This window comes from Oxyura jamaicensis, chromosome 5, assembly GCF_011077185.1.
Source record: "Oxyura jamaicensis isolate SHBP4307 breed ruddy duck chromosome 5, BPBGC_Ojam_1.0, whole genome shotgun sequence".
In the NCBI taxonomy this organism is placed as follows: Eukaryota; Metazoa; Chordata; class Aves; order Anseriformes; family Anatidae; genus Oxyura; species Oxyura jamaicensis.
The window spans coordinates 63,280,343-63,296,861 of NC_048897.1; the positions used below are offsets into that span (position 1 = coordinate 63,280,343).

At 39.4% G+C, this 16,519-nt stretch overlaps 1 protein-coding gene across 6 annotated transcripts in view; it reads left to right on the forward strand.

Annotated features, from left to right (window-relative positions):
• Positions 1 to 16,519, forward strand: part of MICAL2 (microtubule associated monooxygenase, calponin and LIM domain containing 2) — a 125,828-nt gene that overhangs the window by 56,166 nt on the left and 53,143 nt on the right. For 3 of the 6 annotated variants that reach the window (XM_035327476.1, XM_035327480.1, XM_035327481.1), the window contains exons 16-24: positions 1,740 to 1,811; positions 2,395 to 2,544; positions 3,631 to 3,735; positions 5,231 to 5,449; positions 5,704 to 5,805; positions 6,436 to 6,567; positions 13,555 to 13,662; positions 14,091 to 14,171; positions 15,762 to 15,948. In XM_035327476.1, the coding sequence (XP_035183367.1) occupies positions 1,740 to 1,811; positions 2,395 to 2,544; positions 3,631 to 3,735; positions 5,231 to 5,449; positions 5,704 to 5,805; positions 6,436 to 6,567; positions 13,555 to 13,662; positions 14,091 to 14,171; positions 15,762 to 15,948 (1,156 nt within the window). The remainder of the gene's footprint in view (positions 1 to 1,739; positions 1,812 to 2,394; positions 2,545 to 3,630; positions 3,736 to 5,230; positions 5,450 to 5,703; positions 5,806 to 6,435; positions 6,568 to 13,554; positions 13,663 to 14,090; positions 14,172 to 15,761; positions 15,949 to 16,519) is intronic. The other 3 variants (XM_035327477.1, XM_035327478.1, XM_035327479.1) reach the window with 3 other exon arrangements.

A 16,519-nucleotide genomic window follows, 5' to 3' on the forward strand; every position in this document is an offset into this window, starting at 1 on the left:
AGTGGTGTTGAGTGCTATCCAGGTACAACAGTAGGAAAGCACTTGTGTATTAGGGAAAGTCCAAACCCACCTGGGGTAACATAGTGTCATGTGTCGCTTAGTGAACTCTGCACCATCCAGTTTGTTCTTTTATCTGGCTAGACAGGGGATCCTTATCTGGGTGCGACTGGTGAGAGACCAGGAAGCAGAGGCTGGAGCTGGTGTGGCAGTAGCCTCCCTGGCAGCCTCTGCAGAGCTCGGTAATGTTTTCCATTTTCCTACCAGTGTCAGCAGGGTTTGTGAGGAACTGAGATTTCCCGTGCTCCAGACTAAGAAATGAATCAAGGTGTTTACACAACAAAGGGCACAATCCTCTTTCTTGGAGTTTTGCTAGGCAATTAAATTGCTTTGTTTTTCACTTCTTTGTAAATAAGTTAATAAAAGTCCTTTATGTTGCTTCTGAAAGGCAACATCTTGTTTACTTCATTCACTTAGACAAACTCTGCTTTTATGTGGTACAGCTTATTTTGCAGAAAACATTGTGCTGTTATGCTGTTCACTTTTTCTTGGTAGACTAATGATTATAGGTAGTGTAAAACTGGATTACTGAGAGCTGGTACTTGAAAGACAGTGTACCAAAGCATACAAAGTAATCAAAATACTGTCCACTGATTCTTTCAGTATTTGCCCAGAAGTTGTTCTATTCACTGCATAATGATCTATTATAAACAGTGTATATGTAAAAAGAAAGCCTGTATTCTTTGATCTTTGTCTCCTTATTCTTTTTGTTTGTTTGTTTGTTTTAATTAGCTGAGCAATCACTAAGTTGCAGTGTGGGCAAATGCAAATAAGTGGAATGTGGTTTATTGTTCATAAAATATAAACTAACATGACATTTGCAAAACAAAAAGCCCCCATGTCATAACTACATAAATTGTACCATCTCTTAAAGACTGAATTTAATAAGAAAAGACACAAATTTTTAAGTATTGACTATTTTGCAAGTTCATGCAAACTGAATATGAAATATTGTTTGTTTGTGTAATTCCCAGTAAAATGACAGCCTACATGCATAGCTTCATGCATAGCTTGAGCACAAAATAGGCTGTTTGCTTCCTTAAGTACTACTGTGTAAAACCAGAGTTGGGAAGGGGAACCCTACAAGGGAGATGGACATTTGAGGCAGACAACAATTGCTACAAAAAAGGGGACATATTTGCACTATGAAAACGTGGTCTGCATGCAGATATCTCAGTTGAAAGAGATGCAGAGCAATAGTGGAAGAGTGAGTTTTCTTGGATTGTCATATTTATCTGGGAACCAATGTAGTGTAGATTAAAATTCACAGAATAACTGATGCTCAAATGCCTTTTTCTTCAAGAGTGTGCTAATGCTTTATGAATTACAAAGTCATCAGTACTTAAGGAGGAATAGGCGAACACACAGCTTGCAGGTCCTCTGTTGAACAAAGTGTAGGTTTTTTCCCAGCAGAGCCTAGTAGGAACTTCCAGTCAGGGCTACTGTTACATACATGACTACTGCCAGCAGGGCTTCTTGTGCAAGGAGCGATCCTCCTGAGTTGGGGGGCCTAACGAGGGGTGCACTAGCAATGCTCACCCATGGTCATGGTATTTAACAGAGGCCAGACCGCAAGACCACACTTACCTGGTTGTGGAGCTAATGCCTGGGGAAGAACAGATTGAAAAAATTTAGTAGCTGTGATAGTAATGCATATACTTTGTTTTTCTTTACTGTTTCAGATTGAAGGGAAAACAGAAGAAAATGAGACTAACAAAAGACGTCGAAAAGGTCTTTTTGGTGTCTTTGAGGAGGTTAGTGCTGAGCAGTGTTGACACGTACCCAGTTCTTTGATAAGCACAAGAGCTGAGGAGGCAGCGGAATTTGGGGGGCTGGGGCTTGGCCTCTTGTGCTTGGTAGGAACAAAGCTTGTCACCTTCAAACTTTGAATGCGCTGTTCTGTGTGTGGGAAAACAAGCTAAACATACTGAAATCATTTGGCAGAGATAAGAGCATTATGTAAATCACACCAGTTTTCTTTCTGACCCAAGAATGTTTAAGGTATATTTGTGTTTATTTCTTTTATTCCTCCCAACTCAGTTATTTGAACAATTTCTGTCTGAAGAGCTTGTATTTTCCGTCTGCTCTCTCTGATTTAATTACCTTTTTGACTCTTTGCTTTGTCATCCCTAGTACTGATGCGTGTTCCATTTTTACTGTGCTTTGGGACCAAAGAAAATAATTTTTTCAATGAATTTTGCATGCTAAGCAGTGTCATTTTTAATATGCTATGGACTATATTTCTTCTCATCATTGGCTTGTAAGGATGTCATTTTCTCTCTTTACAAGTGTCATAGGTAAACTTGAGGAAAAGCATAGTCTGTTGTTTTCTTGCAGGCTTCAGGCTTTTCAAGCCAAGCGACAAGTGCTGGGAAAGAACAGAATGATAGCAAAGAAGGAATGAACCAGAATAAAGTTAAATCAATGGCAACTCAGCTGTTGGCCAAGTTTGAAGAGAATGCTCCAAATACAATTTTTCGGAGGCAGGTAGGTCATAGATGAACATAAGTCATTTCTGAAATTAAACGGTAGTCTTTCCTTGTGAACATGATGCAGATTTCGGGGAAAAAAAAGTGGATCTGTTAGATGTTTAATTCTTTATGCAAATTAAAGGGTATTCCTCTTAATTTTGGGGGAACAAATATAACTAAATAATATATAGATCATTGCATTTCAATATGTTATATTATAGTACATATATCGTGTGGAATTGCAGAGACTGGAAATCTCTTGTAAACCAGTCTGTAGGATTTCTCCTTTGTATAGGAGTCTGTTGGCTGTATGTGGTATTGCAGAAGAACTTTTTTTTTCCTGTACTTTGTGAGTAAAGGTAACTAAATACCCTCCAGACTCTTTCTTTGTAGAACATTCAAAGAAAGCATAAGAAGGGAACCTAATCTTTTGGAAGATATGTCCAGCTTTTATGTTCATTCCTAAGGAAGGCATAGTAGAATATGTTTGAAAATTTCCTGTGCTGTCGTCGTAACAATGATAATCCTCAAATCACACTTTAGCCAGTGAGATGGTTTGGTAAGTCAAACGAATTCAGATCTGTCACCTGAAAGATCTGAAAGAAGGATATGCAAGGTGTCAAAGTTCTGTCCAGGGCGGTGGCTTTCTTAATTCTTTGTGCTTGTATGCATTTGTGCATTTACATACTTAAGTCCTCAAAAAGTGTAGGCTTTATAGATGTCAAGTGACTTTCCCAGTCTAGGAACCATTGCTGTTTGCACTCTTTCCAGCTATTTGTCTGTGCTCTGAGATTTCTGCATGTCATAACTGAGCAGAACATTGCTTGTCCATGTTCAAGGAAACCTTGATGCATTATTACCTTTTGATCATAGCCTCTCTATGAACACTGAATTTTTTGAATTTTAAGTACATCTTTGATGGTAAAAGGGTTAATAAAATGAGTAGGAGACAAAAATCTGCAAAGCTTGTTGATTAATCTCTATAATACTGTTTCTTTAAAAGCAGCTTTTATTTCTTTCTGCCTCAGAAGATCTTAGAATCCTATTTACCGTCTTTCTTTTTTTCCCACTCTGTCTTCATAATTTAAAAATGCTTTACAAGGAGCAAGTAGATAGACCAGCCCTGGTCTCTTCTGACTCTCCTGTTAATCCTCGCTTTGCTAAACCTAAGGATCCAAGTCTTCTTCTACCTCAACCAAAAAGGCAGGTAGGAACTCATGTAGATAACACCTCACAATCGTATCATTCCTTTTACTGCTGGGAACTCAATGTTATTGTGTAACTACAGAATCTATAAAAAGATAATTGGCTATAATCTGCAAAGTTAACAGATACGTTTAGCTAAGAATTGTGAAAACTGCATTAAAGCTTAACATTGTTTTATACCTGCTTAACCAGGTGAGAAAAATATTTGCAAGAATCAGTAGCTACATGGAAAAAAACATAAAAACCTAGAGATGTTGATCTCCATGTTATCACATCTAGTATCCAAATTGTGCTTAGCATGCAAGAAAAGTACAGCAATAGCTGACAGTTTTCTGTGCATGTACTTGATGCTTTATGCTGTTGTAATGAATGATAAGACAAAGGGAGTTTTCCACTCTGAGAAAACTGGCAAAATGTCTAAGCTAAAGGCTTGAACATTGAAAAATCTCATATTAATGCCCAGGTTTTCTACTTCATTGTGCAGTATCATATACTTGGGGCAAAATTTTTGAGTACTTGGTTTAAATTTTCTCTTAGTATTTCTAAAGCAAGCAATCTTGTATCAAATAATGTTGATATTCACTTTAAATTACAATTTTCAATTGCAGTAAATATTCTCTAGTGGTCTTCTCATTTTGCCTCAAACTACTCTTGCATCTGCATTGCATGTGGAAATCTCCAGGTCAGCTTGAGTATTCATGAGCTGTTTGAGAATTATTATTTTAAAGGCAGATGTGCTGTTCTGTAACATCAAGAGCACACTGCAAGTTGATTGGAATTAGTTTTTCTTAATTTTAATTTTGAAGATTTTGGAAAGTTTGTATTTATTTGAATTGGACCGATGGAATGAAGTAGAAAACTGTCATGAAAAAAACAACTGGAAGGTCATTTTTAAGACTGAATTTAACAAAGCTGAACAGGTTCGGTTGTTTTATTTACTTCAAAAACTATTTAATATAAAGATAGAAATTCAGAGACCCATTCTGAGCTCCTCAGAAATTGCTTCAAATCTGAAAAGCATTATATCTCGACTCATGCCATAGTAGATCAAGGATTATGCCAGGGACTACTGTTGGTATTTTTACAATTTGATTGACTAGTTTCAGGTAGATGTGATGCTTTGCTTTAAAAGAACTTTTGAAGCACAACTTTTTTAACAGAACTTTGCTTTAAAAACAAACCAAACCCTAGAATGAGATGTTGTCATGTTCTTCTCCACTAATGCTGTCTGGGGTTATTCATTAAAAACTGAGGCAAAACTCAAGAAGGATGTGAAGACCTTCATAAGTTATGTAGCACCAATGTATTTCAGTGCATGGACATGAGTAGTACACTTGCAGTAGGTAGTGTGGAGAGAGTGCTGCGAGATCCAGGAGAACATTTCATTTCTTTTTCTGTGCATGACTGTGCCGCGCTTTCGGAAGCATCCTTAAAAGCTCAATATACTGCATGGTAGTGCACAAAGCAGATTTTTTTTCACTTCAAGTGTTTCCCAGTTTCAGGTGGTAGCTAGAACTGAACACGAGGTCAGGGAACCCAAACAGTCTTTAAATGGTTCTGATCATATGGCCAGGAGACCAAAGACTGTAGAAAAAACAGATACCCAGCCCAGTCTGTCAGAAACCTCTGAAAGTCTTGCATCTGCCTGTTCTGCTGCATTTGTACTCTCTGGAGTGCTTGAGCGTCTTCAGAACCTGGAGGAAAAAATAAAACAGGTGATAAGCAAATTCTTTTCCTTTCTTTCTCTTAACCACATATATTAATCTGTATACTGTATTTTCCCTGGATATGCTGGCATTTTCTCTGTTGATTTTAGGTTATATTAAGATAATAAAAATGTTTCTTGCATACTTGCTGTATTCTGATGAGCTGTATAACATTGACTGAAATCTCTCTCCTTCCCTTTCCTTCCCTCTCCTTCCTTCTCCTTCCCTTCCCTTTCCTTTCTTCTCCCTGGCTCTTACTGCAGAAAAGAGCTCAGACCATAGCAAATAGAGAATTCCATAAAAAGAACATTAAAGAGAAAGCAGCACATCTTGCCTCAATGTTTGGATACATGGAGTTTCCAAAGGTGAATATTAGGTTTTGCACCTGCAGAATTGCTGAGTTAGAAGACATATATCTGAGAATTCATGGGGGAGAAAGATTGCCATGGTTTTGTTTTTAATTTTCCTTTCATCCTGGCTAGATCTGAAGGATTCCATTGAAACTGCTAAAAAAACTTTAAATATTATTGCATAATTTAATTGAGGTAAAACACAAACTAATTCATAAAACTAGTCAGAGTACTTCTGTATAAGGGAAATGTCGTGTGTTGTGTGTGTGTGTACACAGTTAGCTTGTTGTGTGTATGTGTACACAGTTAGCTTGCAGTTCCTAAGGAACTGGTAAGCAGTAGCTCTCAGTCAGCAAAATTTGGCATTTAGAGTTTTGTTATGCTTTCTCCCAGTGCTACATTACCTTGCTGCCCACTGCAATTATTTTTGCAAGAAAATTGAGTACAGTAATACTATTTGATGTGAATGTTTTGCCATGATGATTTCCGTGGCTCTTCACTATGAAGTAAAGAACAGTGGAAAATTGTAGTCATTATCTATTTTTTTAATATTTCTTTTTGGTGCATGACTATGAAATTACTCTCTTAACCTGTGCTAACGTCACTCTCTCTTGGATAACTCTCCTCTGTCTCTGCTCTACACAGAGTAAGCTACCTACTAAAGGCTTATCCCGTTCTCAGCCCCCAACTCCCTCTTGCCTTCCACCTCATGATTCAGCTGCTGCCTGTCCTCCGTCATCTGTAGGTTCAACTTCCCCTGCGCTTCCTTCTAGACAGGTACTCTATTAACGGATTTTTTCTGTAAAATCCAAACTTGTGCTGAAGTTGCCTGAGAAAATAGCTTGGGTGGAAGGTGCTGCCTTTGCACGGTGGATCTATTGGATAGTTTGTATTTCACATACAAATTAAATTTTACTTTCTTCACTGTTGTTAATTTTGCATGTTTGTAAGAGATAGTCAACACTAAAAGTAGTTTGGGTATAAAGCAGAAGAACAGAGTAAATACTTGAGAAAACTTTCACTTAAATTCAGAAATTTTTGCATCACTGCTTATTTTAACGTTAAAATTATAAACAGTAATTATCTGTTGTTCGATAATACCACAGATGTGTCTAGGAGAGAGTGAGTTCCATGTTGTGTATATAGCTGAATGTTATGGGATTGGTTAATTGTGCTGTGGGTTATTTATTTTTCTTTTCGTGTTACTATCAGCTGGGCCTGCAGGGAAGAACCTGGATCACACTTTTTAAGTAGAGGATGAGTGTTAGAATTGCATAAGCACTTGTTGGCACAGGCACACTTTAATGTTTTCTTTGTTTTCTTATTTGTACTTTAAATTTGCTTCTGAGGATTAATTGCCAGAACGTAGTTCTTTGTAACAGCAGGCTTCACAGAGAGGAAATGTGCATATGCTTAATGAAAGCAATTAGATAATACTTAAATCAGAGGTATTCAGCTCTTACTACTTATGCCAGTGTTGCTTTTATCTGTGCAAAATGAGGTGGCATTGGCTTTTAACTCCTCTGTTTCATGATTTTAATTAAGGAAAGTTGGATAATTTTCAGCTTTTCAGGACTGGTAAAGGCCCAGGTTCTCTTTACTTCACCCAGATTATGTAGCAGCAGGCTGGTAATACTGCAGTATTGAATAGGCTTGGAGTGGACATCAGGGTGGAAACATCAAGTATCTAGAAGCATTGGAGCTGGCTGCTGTTACCAGCATAGGCACTGCTGGAGCTGGTGGCCCTGCTGTCTGACACATGAAGTGCTGTTCAGCAAAATTGGCTACTGTCTCCATTTACTGGGGGGAAGGCCAAAGCATTCTGCCTGCTCTTGTATTTACGTAACAGTAGTTTTATGAAATACTCATGAGTATTACCCAACTTCAGGTAAGTCATGGCTGAAGATGATTATTTCCTGTCTGATGGGTGTTCAGCAGGATTATTTAGTGGAATTAGTCTAGATCACTTTAGGATTTTGTGTTTTTTTTTGGGGTTTTGTGTGTTGGTTTGGTTGTTTTCCACCGTATTGTTGATGCTAGTTGGAAATGGGGCTCACAGATGCAGCAGTAACTGAGCAGGTAGCTATTAGGCTGATTTGTGGTTTGCAAAAGCATGTTCCTTGGATTAGATGGAGGTATATTGAAAAAAACTCTCTTCCTCTCTCACTCCCCAGGAAAATACAGGCTATGAGCCCTTCAAGGACATTGCAAGCTCAGCAGGTGCCTAACTGCTATAATCCTCTAATCCCTTTCAGCCTTAAAATCATTCCTCTGCCCAGGTTCACCTCATACTTTTTATGACCTAGGAGGTATAACATTTGATGGACTTAAAGCAAAGTAATGGTTTTCAAAATATTGGGGTCTGTTGCTGATTTGTTTTGGAGTAAAATTGGGGCACTACAAAAAGAGTAAAAATCAATGTGAACTACTCTTTAGCAAATGAGAACTAGGCTCTTATCCTTGTTATAAGGTATACTTTTGCTTATAACCCTGCTTTTGGCAGGGTGAAGCACATCTGAGGCTAGAAAAGCTTGTTCTGTCACCAGCACAGTACATGTACCTTCATCTTATTTGGTACATTGTTGCTTGGTTGGGTAGGACTACATTTATTCTGTAGTATACATATGCACATGGACATGCTGATGCTTAGTATATTGCTCCACAGGCTTGTACAGTCTCGGGTCCTCCTGTACACTCTATGCTCTGCATATGTCTAAATATAGTGCATTCAGCACAGCATAGTTGAGAATTTTCAAGTAGCCTGGTAATTAACAGGCTAGCATTTACTTTTCCCCACTCTGAGGCAGATGTGATAATAGGAAACTGATCCAAATGAACCCCAACTGATGATGGATTATTGTAAATATTTTAGTGGAAAATGTAGTAATTTAACAACAACAGCAACAACAAAACACCAACCCTTTAGGTTTTTTTCCAAGGTTGCCAGTGAACACAAGTGATGTTGCTGGTCTTGCCCTTGCTACAGGGGTTACTAAAGGGGTGGGAAGCGTGCACAGGATCAGTCATCCCTGATGCTGGGCAAGGCTGCTGCAGGTAAGGAGCAGTATCTGTGCTTCGTGCCTGTGCTAGGTATGATAAAGGGTCACCATGAAAAGGGTCATTGGGGTCAGCCTTGGGTGTTAGGATAAGGGACCCTTGAATGGTAAGGAGCAGGGTGCTGGGGGACAACTTTCAGAGCAAGTTATGCCAATGTGCATTTGCACTACATAAGTAAAAGTTGATCCTGCCCTGAGGACAGGGGAGGGACTCAATAGCCCTTTGGGCCTCTATGTCCATGACTGTGGTTTTGTCTTAGTGATGTGCTGGTGATGATGTTTATGGATGTGCCCAGCTGTTGTTCTTCATTCTCTTTGTTTGCCATGAAACTAATTCAGTCCTGTGATACCCCATAATTTTAGTTTTACCTCTCTTTGGCAACTTAACTTTAGCTCTGTGTCTCTTTGAGTTACACAGGCCACATTTTGGCTTACCTTCTGTTAATTCTAAAGCAAAATATTTTGAAAAAGCAGATATATTACTGTTGTTTTTCCTGTAAGAGTATGAAATCTTCAAGGAATGCCTGCTGCTGTCTTAATTTCATAACAGGCAATCTGTATGCACTCCTCCATTATTAAGTTGATGTTCCTGCATTTTGTATGTTAAGAATGCAGTTTTCAGAGCATGAAGCTTTTGTTGTGCTTTTTAAAACCATAGCTAGTTGTGCAGTATTATATATACATAGATGTGTGTGTGTGTATAAAATTATGTATATAAAAGATAATATTTCAGGTGCACAGCTTGCGCTTTTAAATGTGCGTGTGCTAGTTTAATAATGTGTTTGGACCTCTCTGATGTGACTATATATTAGTAATTGTGTTCCTGTTACCTTGAGGATGGGTTTGTAGGGCTCTGAATTTGTATTTGATCTCTGTTCTGAGAGATACCACTAGATAAGTGTAGACTTCAGTATAGAAAGGGACCTGAGGACTGGTAAACCAACAGGAAGAGTTCCCATGTGTTGCTGCATATCTTATTTTTCCCAGCAGAAGAGCAGAAGGTAATAGAAGTTTGATTTTGGTTTAAGATTTCATAAGATATGACCTGTAAATATCAGCACCTTCCTGTCATTTAAATAGTAGTGTCATTTCAGTTTCAAGTGGGTACTGAGATGATTATGCTATCAGACAAGACAATCCTTTTGTATCTGTTGAATTTTTATTGGAATAGTATTAAGTATGATGTCTGAGGAGACTTAACATCTTATTACAGAGACATGTTGTTAAGCCTCAATCCTGAAAGGAGCATTTGAAAGTGAATTCTATGGATGCATGCTATTTCTTCCAGTTTCTTTTAAAGACATGCACCATAACGTACACAGTCATTTGAACTGATTAAGAATTAAGTTCTGTATGGCAGTATATGCTAGTCGTCAGTAATAAAACTCCCGTCTAAGTTTAACCAGCTGTCATATTTCATATAGAATTATGAGTTAACAGGGAAAGTTGAAGAAAGCTAAGCTGTGTAAGAGTTGACAAGTTCTCTAAAGGAATGTGCTTCTGGTGTGTAGATGTGAGGTCAGACTTTCTCTTCTGCAACTGGAGTTCTTATACTTGGGTGATTGAAGGGGAGAGGATGTCATCAAAGTCCTTGTCCATAAGCTGGATGAGGTTGAGAGAAGACACGGGGTGGCGTGGTCATGGTGGTGTTGTTATACAAGGGCTGATGATGAGCCTTGCAAGGCAGCACTGCTCTTATGCTCCCTGACCCTCTGCTTCTGTGTAGGTTTCTGCTCGTGGCAGGTGCTCACAGGGCTGCCCCTATGGATTCTTGCCTTGCCCTGCTATTTTTATTTCCTGATTGAATGCTATTTAAAAGGTGCAGTGCTGCAACTGTTGCAAAGTGATCTCCTCTCGTCTACCCACTTCTCTGATTCGTTAAGGAAAAGCAGTAGCAATGTTCTCCCAGTAATGTGTCTTTACTAACCAGTTTCTCTAAAGTGAGATGTAATCAGTCCTCAAGTCCATTTGCTTCCTGCCCTTCCTCCTGCTCAGCACCAACAATCTTTGTGTTGGTGGTTGTTGATTAGGAGAGAAGAGCAGACAGCTCTTCTTTTGGTTGCTAGATTGAACTAAAATCCAATTTGCTTTTACATGGAATGTGAATTCACAGTCATTACATGAATGTTTTTCTTTTAATAATGTTTTTAGAAGTATGTATAAACATGCAATTTTCTTGTTTTGACTGCCTTAATGTTGACACAGATTGCTCCAATGGGTGGGTGTTGTGGTTTAACCCGGCTGGCAGCTAAACACCACACAGCTGTTCCCTCACCCTCCCCCCTCCCTCTCTGGAATGGAGGAGAGAAACGGGAAAGTGAAGCCTGTGAGTTGAGATAAAGGCAGTTTATTAAGATAGAAAATAATAATATGTACAAACAAGTGATGCACAATGCAATTGCTCACCACCCGCTGACCGATGCCCAGCCCAACCCCGAGCAGCCGGCCCCCCCACCCCGGCTAGCCACCCCATATATTGTTTAGCATGACGTCAGATGGTATGGAATACCCCTTTGGCCAGTTTGGGTCAGCTGTCCTGGGTCTGTCCCCTCCCAGCTCTTGCTGCACCCCCAGCCTGCCCGCTGGCAGGACAGAGCGAGAAGCTAAAAAGTCCTTGGCTTAGTGTAAGCATTGCTCTGCAACAATTAAAACATCAGCATGTTATCAGCACTCTTCTCATCCTAATCCAAAACATAGCACCCTACCAGCTAGTAGGAGGAAAAATAACTCTGTCCTAACTGAAACCAGGACAGTGGGGAACAGAAATCAACTGACCTGACAAATTGTAAGGTGTAGTTCAGGCTCCAGGATACTTTTCCTGAAATTCAAGTACTTGCACGTTAAGTGTAGCCCTATTGTTTATCTGATTCCTGCAGCATTTCACTATTTCAAGGTAATCTTTCTGCTTAACAGACTTTGAATGGTTTCTTTTTCCTAGGAGCTTGTGGTAGTAAGTTGTATGTGGCCTAAAAGTTGTTCAGAGGTGTATATTTTAGAGAGGATTTTTTTTTCTTCTGTGATCTTAAATAATAAAAAAAAATAACTTAGATTTCCTATAGTAGCAAGTAATGTCACTTTTAGTATCTGTTTCTAAATTAATATACCACTTAAGACAGAGTTAGGGTATATACTTAACAGTTTACTGCCACTTTCCTACAAGCTGTGCAGGTATTAAATAATATTTTAATAGGTTTTTTACAATAAGCAAAACCAAACAGTACAGAAATTTGTCCTTTAAATGCCTTTTGTTGTCTTCACATACATCCTTTATGTCTGCCTGGATATTAAGACAAATCTAATTATGATACAACAATCAAAAGGTAAGGGGAACTGAAAGGGGCTGGACATGTTCCCCAGTCCCTGCACTTAATTTTTTTTATTAGCATGAATATTTTCATTAACCGTATTTTTTGAAAAAACACCCACAGTGTTGTTTTTAAGCTTAATAAAAAGTGTCATGAATACAGTTGCATTGACATTTCTTTGCATTTTATATTTTTGCCCTTTCTTCAGAGTGACTTTATGATATTTTAAAAACCTTCCATTAGCAAGACTGTGGTGGCAGAAGAAAACTCATTTCACTGAGAAGCATGAGACTTAAAGTTTGGCTCACTGGGAGGCAAGTGGAGCATAAGATGTGAGATCATGGGTCCTCTAGGAAGGAAAATGTCCAGGCTTTAGAAGCAGAGTATCAGATCCCTGGCCATACCAGGAAGGCTCTTGCTGCCTTTGGGTTTCCGGAGGGATTGTGGGATATAGGTTAAAAAAAATAAAATCAAAATCACTTCAGGAAACTTGTAGGGTAGCAAATCTTAATGTAAATCTATGAAATCTTCACAGTCTCTTCTTCATGAACAGAGCAGTAGAGTACCCACCTGCCACACACAAACATGTACACATAGCTTTCTCCTTTTCCAGCCCACAGGCTGGAAAATTGTGGCTAGAAAACCAGGCCCATACAGTCAGTGGTCTGTCTGAGAAGTGTTTGGAGCCACAGCATAAGGAACTGCTATCTTCCTGCAGACCCGTTTGTTAAATTTGGTTAGAAACAGCCTAACTTAATAGTGGCTGCAGTGGTATGATGAAACAGGTTAAAGGAGATGTCTTCCCTGCATGAGCACAGTTTCTGAAGTTTTCCTCGGCACTAAGAGGAGTCACTGGAGAGGAGAAAGATTCCTCTCTAAGCATCAACGAACTGTTTCTGCAAGGGACTTCTAGTAGGTGTTTGTAGAATGTTTCCTGAAATGCCAGTATGAAGTTGAGTCCACCTCACTTTCTGAATTATAACACCAAAGGTCTATAAATTTGAAGTAGTGGTGGTGGTTTCATTTGTTTTTTAATTTAACATGATAGTCCATCCCTGATAGCCAGGCAGTAGCTCCCAGCTCAGCTGCTTTTTGCAGACACAGTAGGAAGCCTTGTGCTACGGGAGCAGCATTGGCTCCTAGCAGCTACTTTTCTATCATCTACAAGGAGAAGTGTGTGGGCTGCTTGAAAGTCTCCCGTGGCCACCAGCCAGACCATGCTGATTGTGTGTGAACGTGCTTGTGCTATGCTAGACTTGCCTCTGCTCTTTCTCAGAGTCTGTCTCTATTGTTGCTTGCATTCATTTGCATGTTTTCGACTCCATTCTTGTATTTTTCTCATTAAATTATTGAATAACCAAGCTCTTCTTTCAATTCGTCATCTTCTTCCTTTTTCTGGTTAGATGACTGTAGGAAAGGTGTCATGTGCAATTGGAGCTATGGCAGAAGTTCTTGTCAATCTATATGTGAATGATCACAGACCTAAGCCACAAACTCCCCCCCTTGAACTGGTAAGGCTAAACCCACAAAGAAACAACAACTTGACTTAAAAGCAGTGTTTTCCAGAGTGTCACCCTGACTTAAGACCATGGTTTTGGAGCACCTCAAGTATTATATCTTAGTCTAACACTTATTAAGAAATCAAGTGCATATTGACAAAACATGCTGATGTGCGGATATGCTGGAATTGTTGCTCACAATATATTCTATTCATATTTTTATTACTTGTCTGTATGAAATAAATCTTAAGGAGGCTTTTATTAAATGTAATTACTGGTACAATTAGTAAAAGAAGGTAGCTATTCATCAAGGTGGCTTCTAAAAGTTTTGTACAGTGCATGTTTATGCAATTATTTTTAACATACAAATGCTGAATCATCATGCTTCATTTTGAAGAAAGCTATTTTTATACTCTGATGCTATCCTGTGTTGAATTCAGAAGCAGTCTCTGGACAGAGCCTCAGGTTCTTGCCCCATTCCCTATTCGCCATCTCCTGCCTTCACTGCTCAGAGATGTCAGGTATTGGGAAGCTAAGTAAGGTGGTGTGTTGCAGTGATGATAATTACTTATTAGCCAGCACTAAACTCTGATTGCTTCCACTTTACTGTAACTATCTGATCTGTTCTGTTAACATCATATTTTGAAAAATGGATTTCTATGCTTTTTCACTTGCATGGTTGTTGATTTGGAAAGTTTTGTGTAGTTCATGCTTCAGAATGATCCAGCACACCAAAATGAGATTAATAAAGGTAGAATCATAGAATCATAAAATATCCTGAGTTGGAAGGGACCCTTAAGGATCATCAAGTCCAACTCTTGACACTGCACAGGTCTACCCAAAAGTTCAGACCATGTGACTAAGTGCACAGTCCAATCTCTTCTTAAATTCAGACAGGGTTTGGTTTAGGATTCTCAGCTTTCAAGCACAAGAGCATGACTCATGACAGTGATAATTGTGACTTACACTTAACATTAAAAAATTGTTCTGAGGCCTTCTTTCGCTGGCAGATTGAAGATGAGTTGTGTGGACTGCATGGTGGTGTCTGTATGTGAGTGGGCTCTGCCAAGCTTGCACAAGTTTGCACCTCCACTGTCCCAGGCATGGCACCCCTCACAAGGTGAGGAGAGGAAGGGGAGGTGGTGGCAGCTGTGGTAGAGCCAGGATGCTCATCTGTACTGACCTATACCCAAGCAGAATGCATAATGCAAATAACTTCTTCATACCTGTCTCTAATAAGAAAGGGGAAGCCCGATGGTGTCTAGTCTATTTAATTCATTTTTCTGTGTCTTTTGCATGTATTATTATCCACAAAAGATAAGGTTTGTGGCAATAAAGAAAAAAAAAAGAAAATCAAGTTAACTGACCAAATTCAACAAAAACTTTGAAAATATTTCATGTTGTTGATACGGGTCATATTTTAAAATCCAATATATTTATAGTATGCTGAAAGTCCATGGTAGGAATGAAGCTGATTTTTAAAATAAACCAAGGCCTAGCTTGGGCTGTTGTCTCAGAAGAAGCATGGCTGAGAGGGGGAAGCACATCTGCAGGTGATGGACATGGTGGCTCAGACACCAGTATCAAAGACTGTCACATTTTTCATTCTTGACTTTAAAGCACAAGCCTATGTTTTCCTCAGGGGTATGAGCTCAGTACTACTGAGCTGAACTGAGTCTTTAGGGCTTCCTTAGCTTCAAACGAATCTCTGTTCAAGACTGGCAAGGTCTGCCTTTGCCTTTGTCCGAGAAGCACTGCTGCCTGCAGCCATGAGTGGAAGTGCTTGGGACACTGTGGCACAGGTTGCTGAGTGAGTATGTGGGGCTGATGCTGCTCTTGGACCTGAGCAAACATGAGGTGCAAGTCCAGTTGCAAGCTTACTTCTTCAAGTCCTTGTGATGTCTGATTTATGAGTTGCTGTGTAGACCTATGGAATTGCAGCCAGAAAGTAATAAATAAATAAATAAGCTGACTGATGCTTATTTTAATTGTGTGTGTGCTGGGGGCTGCGTAAAACCTCAAGCAGCTAAAGCAGCTGCCCATTTGAATAAGAATTTCTGTCTGGACATTGTGCAATGGCTTCATATGCATTTCTGTTTTTCTTTTAACAGGGATCTCTGCGAAAAGAATTCCCTCAGTCTATTGGGGGGAGTGACATTTGTTATTTCTGCAAAAAACGGGTGTATGTTATGGAGCGGCTGAGCGCAGAAGGCCACTTCTTTCACAGGGAGTGCTTTAAGTGTGAAATATGTTCTACAACGCTCCGTTTAGGAATTTATGCCTTCGATGTTGAAGAAGGTAATACAGGAGCTATTTAAGAATATTTTAAAATGTCTGAGTATTGATGCTTTTAATGGAACTGGAGGCAAAAGGCCTGGCCAAGTAGCTCAGTCAGGAGGAGGTCTGCCAAATGTGTTGTTTGTGTCCATGCCGATCTTTGAGGCCTTGTACTTGCGGTTCTAGTCTTTCAAAAGAAGCTGGCTGGGACGGACCTGAGCTTTAAATGAAGAAATCATCAGTGGAAAATAAGTCAAGCAACAAAAATACGGTTTGTCCAATTACAGGTCAAAATCAAGGGGTAGGGGTAGAAAGGTGTTTTTTCTCTGACTGCCAACAATACAGGGCTGTACTCATCTTTCACTTATTGTCGGCCATTAAATAAAGTGCCTTGATAAGGACAAGTCAGAGCAGTAGCAAACTTAGGTGAATATTCTTTCTTTCAAGATGTTCTGGCTCAGGAGGTGAAAGCAGTAGTAGTGGCCAAGCAGCACTGCCATTTATTCCAGTCAGCTGTAGGACAGGAGGTTCAGATCTTGGGCTCCTGATGCCACCTACAGCCCAGGGCTTGTGGATGGGGGATTATTTGGTT